We start from the raw sequence: 4,160 nt of genomic DNA on the forward strand, positions 1-4,160 counted from the left end.
GACCAACAATGTTCACTTGCCTCATTCGAAATCTAAAGATAAGGCCATTGATGAGTTATTCTAAGGCAAAAAGGAATAAGGAAAAAACAAAACAAAACCAAAAAACCCCAAGACTTTCTTAGGAAAGGGCTCAGATATGTGTCTGCCTGTATCACAAAGGCCATTGCTCAAGGACACCCTCTTTCCACTTGGTTTCATTAAAAATGCAAATTACATATATGGCCCTTTTCCCTAAAAGCTTTCAAAGAATGGCAAATCTACTGCAACTCAATGATTTTAAATTCCCAAGCAGAGCATAATTGGCTGGGTTAGATGGAGAGAAATTTATGTCATCACCGGTTGCCATTGGCTGATTCAAGTTTAGGTTAACATCAGGGGATTAAAGTTCAAGTAGCTATTCAACAGAGTTAGAGGGTCAGAATGTGGCTACCAATAACAGTTTTGTAAATGACAGTTTTGTCTTTTTAATGACCAAAGGCACCCCCACACTCTATTCTCTGTTGGTTCAAGAGAAGAACAACAGCCCCAGAATTCACATCCTGGGATTTTAATCCAATGAGTAACTGTGAGATCTTCAGCAAATCAGACTCATCTCTGTTTCTTTCTCTATAAAATGAAGGTGGAGTTAGAGGTTCTCTAAAGTCTATGTTAATGCTTTTAGTTCTGTCTGTTCTTTATTTATATATAAATATTTGAACTGAATTTACATACAAGAAAAAAATCCTAAGTGCACACACATGTATTTATTACAAAAGTTCCCTAAATTTACATAAATTTTAAACACGGACACTGGACCCTAATCACAGTTTCTGATCATTGAAATAATTATATAGCTTCAGCTAAAAGTCTCATTTTAAGCCGTTTTTCTTTAAAAATTAGTGTATTGTGTCTTGATTCATCAGCTCTAATCTTAGGAAGGATGTTAAAATGAATAGAAGCTAAACAGCATCTCTCATTAGGTTTTTTAAAAACTCTAACTTTGGTTTTGTACTGAAAAAAATGTTCTTTACAAAGATGTAATTTCACCTTTACTCCCTGAATTAGTAATTTTTATTCTTTCATTCCTCAATTTTATGAAATGTATCCATCCTGGCAGAACAATGACACTATCAAACTCAACATCTGGTGATAACTGGAAATTTCATCTCCTTCAATGATCTTACAGGAAGTTATAACATCACTAACAGCTCATGATCGCTCTACCCTTTGTTAAGGCCAAGGATTTACTGCCTGGATAAGTTTCAGGATCAAGAAGCAAGAGGTTAAATGGCATGTTAAGTGCTTGATTAGTGAGACTAGCAACTCCCGGACCCTGGGAAGGATATTCCTAGGACAGCTGCTTTGTTTGCACACAGCATATTAATAGTCCCAAGAGATTGTAGAGTTTTGTAAAGAAAAGTGCCACAAAAGTGCCTGTGGTTTGTAGTTATTAAGCCTGATATAATAGTAAGCCATTTCTATAGGGTATTTTGCTGGCTAGTATTGCTGGAAAGAACATGGCTAATCTAACATCTGGGTATAATCCCTCTTGGAGTAATACTCAACTGTGTATTTTGCCTTCTCCTGAAGGTTTTGGTTTATTCTCACTTGGCGACTCCTAATTTACATACATACAATTGGATTTTGTTGTTGCAACAGGAGCCACCTGCTCAAGATGCCAACACTTCTTCCTGTAGTGGCTTATCACCAGCTCTTCTCACCTGTATTGAGTATAGGGTGTGAGGTTTGGGATTTCCAGTGTCTGGGCGTCAGGCTCATTCTCCTCTTCATAGAGGCTGACCCATTCCTCCTCATCGCCGATGGCTCCAACCTGTGGAGGGGGAGATCTTGAGATGGGCTAGACAGGCTGCAGGGACTGAGGCTGCCCTGTATAGTAAGTGCCTTGAGTGAGTGGGCTGGTCAGAGCCACACCGCATCCCCACACCTGTGATAAGTTGAGTCCTGCACATGCCTCTCTTGTACTTGGGGTGGGGGCTCTTGATACCCCTACCATCAAGTCTGGGTGAACTTCAGTCAAAAGCTCACAGTTAAGAATGGAGCCTGAAGGGTGAATCCTCTGGGAACAAACCTCAGGGACCACTGGTGATGGAGAGACCTTCCATACCATCTTGTCTTTCCTCTAATTTGATGGGTGAGGGATCAAAGAGAGGCACAGAGGGAAAGACTTGGCTAGCATCCCATGGTGAGCAGTAATGGAACCGTGGGCACAGGCCAAGTGTCCTCACTTAGGGTCCAGAACCACTTCCACCACATGCTGGCCAGGGGTACTCTGTCTCTCCCCATTTCCACTCTGACCCTTTCTGCCATAACACAATCAAAAAGACACCACAGCTGGCCCACGGCATAAGGAAGGTCCTTGTATGGAGAGGGACTAAGCTTCTGCCCTGGAAGCCAGACCTGGCAGGACCCGTCCTTTAGGATTTAAAAGAACTGCCTCAGGGCAGAGCTGATTAGGGAAGAGCCATTCCCTTTAAACAGAGACTTGCCTTTTCCAAGTCTGCTAACAAGGCCTGCTCGGAGCTCCCTCAGCTTCTACCTCTCCTAAGTCTTTGGTCCTGCCCAGCGGTCTGTTGCTATTTTACTCCTCATCTGTGACCTCCACACCCCATGGGCCTGCTCAAGTAGTATTTTTGTTTCCTGTGACCACCCTGATCTGACCCCAGCTACACCTCTCACTCCGCCTTGTGCTTTCCTGTTACTGAAACCTGACTGTCCCATGCGGCTTCTAGTTCTGCCCACACCACTCTGATCTCACCCCTCACTCTACCTGCCAGTGCCCCATGGGCCTGTTCCAGCAAGAGAGCAACAGGAGAGACACCTCATGCCAGCCAGGAGAGCCCTAAGAATTCTTCCATGCAGATTTCTACATGCCTGTCACAGATACACTCTGGGCCTGGTGTGGCTATGTGGTTCTGGGGGATGCAGGGGACACACACCAAAGGCTGGCAGTGAGTACATAGAGCATGTGGGGCCAAACAAGCTAGTCAAGGTAGGATCAGCCCAGGGCCCTGTGTATTTGACACTTCATAAGTGACTTAGAAACGTGCTCATTAAGTCTGAAAAGGAAACCAAGTTGGCAGGTGGCCAAGTCACAGGAGCTGGCATGAGAATTCAAAATGACCTTGGTAAACTGGAGAAATGGACATGAAGGATGAGGAGGATACAGTAAACACAAATATCTCCCCTAAAGAAAACTTTAGGAGTGTGCTTCCTAAAGAAAACTAGATGCAAAGCATAAAACTCTAAATACTCTAAATAAAAAACATTAAAATAGTTGGTGGTTCCTAAAAAAGTTAAACAGAGTTACCATAGGACCCAGAAGTTCCACTTCTAGGTATATACCCAGAAGAACTGAAAACAGGAACTCTAACAAAGACCTGTACACGTATGTTTATAGTGAACTATTTGCAACAGCCAAAAGATGGAAACAAAGCAAATGTCCATTGATGAATGGATAAACAAATGGTGGTCTATCCGTACAATGGAATATTATTCAACCATAAAAAGGAACAAAGCACTCATACGTGCTACCACGTGGATGAACCTCAAAAACATGCTAAGTGAAAAAGCCAAACCCAAAAGTTCACATATTGTGCAATTCTATTTTATGAAGTATCCAGAATAGATTAATCCATAGAGACAGAACACAGATTGATGGCTGCCAGGGGCTGGAGAGAGGAGGAAATGGGGAGTGGCTGCTGTTGGGTATAGTGTTTCCTTTAGGGGTGATGAAATTGTTTTGGAACTAGATAGAGGTGGTAACGACACATTGTGAATCTACCAACTTGTGACTTGTACACTTTAAAATGGTTAATTTTATGTTATATTAATTTCACCTCAATTAAAAAGAAACATTAAAATAAAATGTGGGATGAATGGCCAAAAAAACATTTTGTGGAAAAAGATCTGGAGGTCAGAGTAGATCATGAGTAGCCCAGAGGCAGCAAGGCAGTGGAAAATGGGCAGAGCAGAAAAGACTGTGCAGTTTGCACAGCTGGATGAGGAAGGGTGGACAGTACCCTTGCACCGAAGTGGGCCAGTTCTCAGCACTGGGTTAGCCACTGAAGTCCTTAAATCCTCACTTCAGAGACGCAGAAACGAAAGAGAAAACAAGACATATGCAGATAGATTAAGACTGTGCAGAAGACTCATCCTGGAGA

General features: G+C 42.6%; 1 protein-coding gene across 1 annotated transcript in view; it reads right to left on the reverse strand.

Annotated features, from left to right (window-relative positions):
• The window catches only part of LOC103595738 (protein sidekick-1-like), a gene marked incomplete at its 5' end in the record, with an annotated part of 238,324 nt that overhangs the window by 178,815 nt on the left and 55,349 nt on the right, over window positions 1-4,160 (reverse strand). The window contains one exon of the mRNA XM_008579197.1: window positions 1,701-1,810. Within this exon, the coding sequence (XP_008577419.1) occupies window positions 1,701-1,810 (110 nt within the window). The remainder of the gene's footprint in view (window positions 1-1,700; window positions 1,811-4,160) is intronic.

The sequence above is a fragment of the Galeopterus variegatus genome, unplaced genomic scaffold, assembly GCF_000696425.1.
Source record: "Galeopterus variegatus unplaced genomic scaffold, G_variegatus-3.0.2 Scaffold1829, whole genome shotgun sequence".
In the NCBI taxonomy this organism is placed as follows: domain Eukaryota; kingdom Metazoa; phylum Chordata; class Mammalia; order Dermoptera; family Cynocephalidae; genus Galeopterus; species Galeopterus variegatus.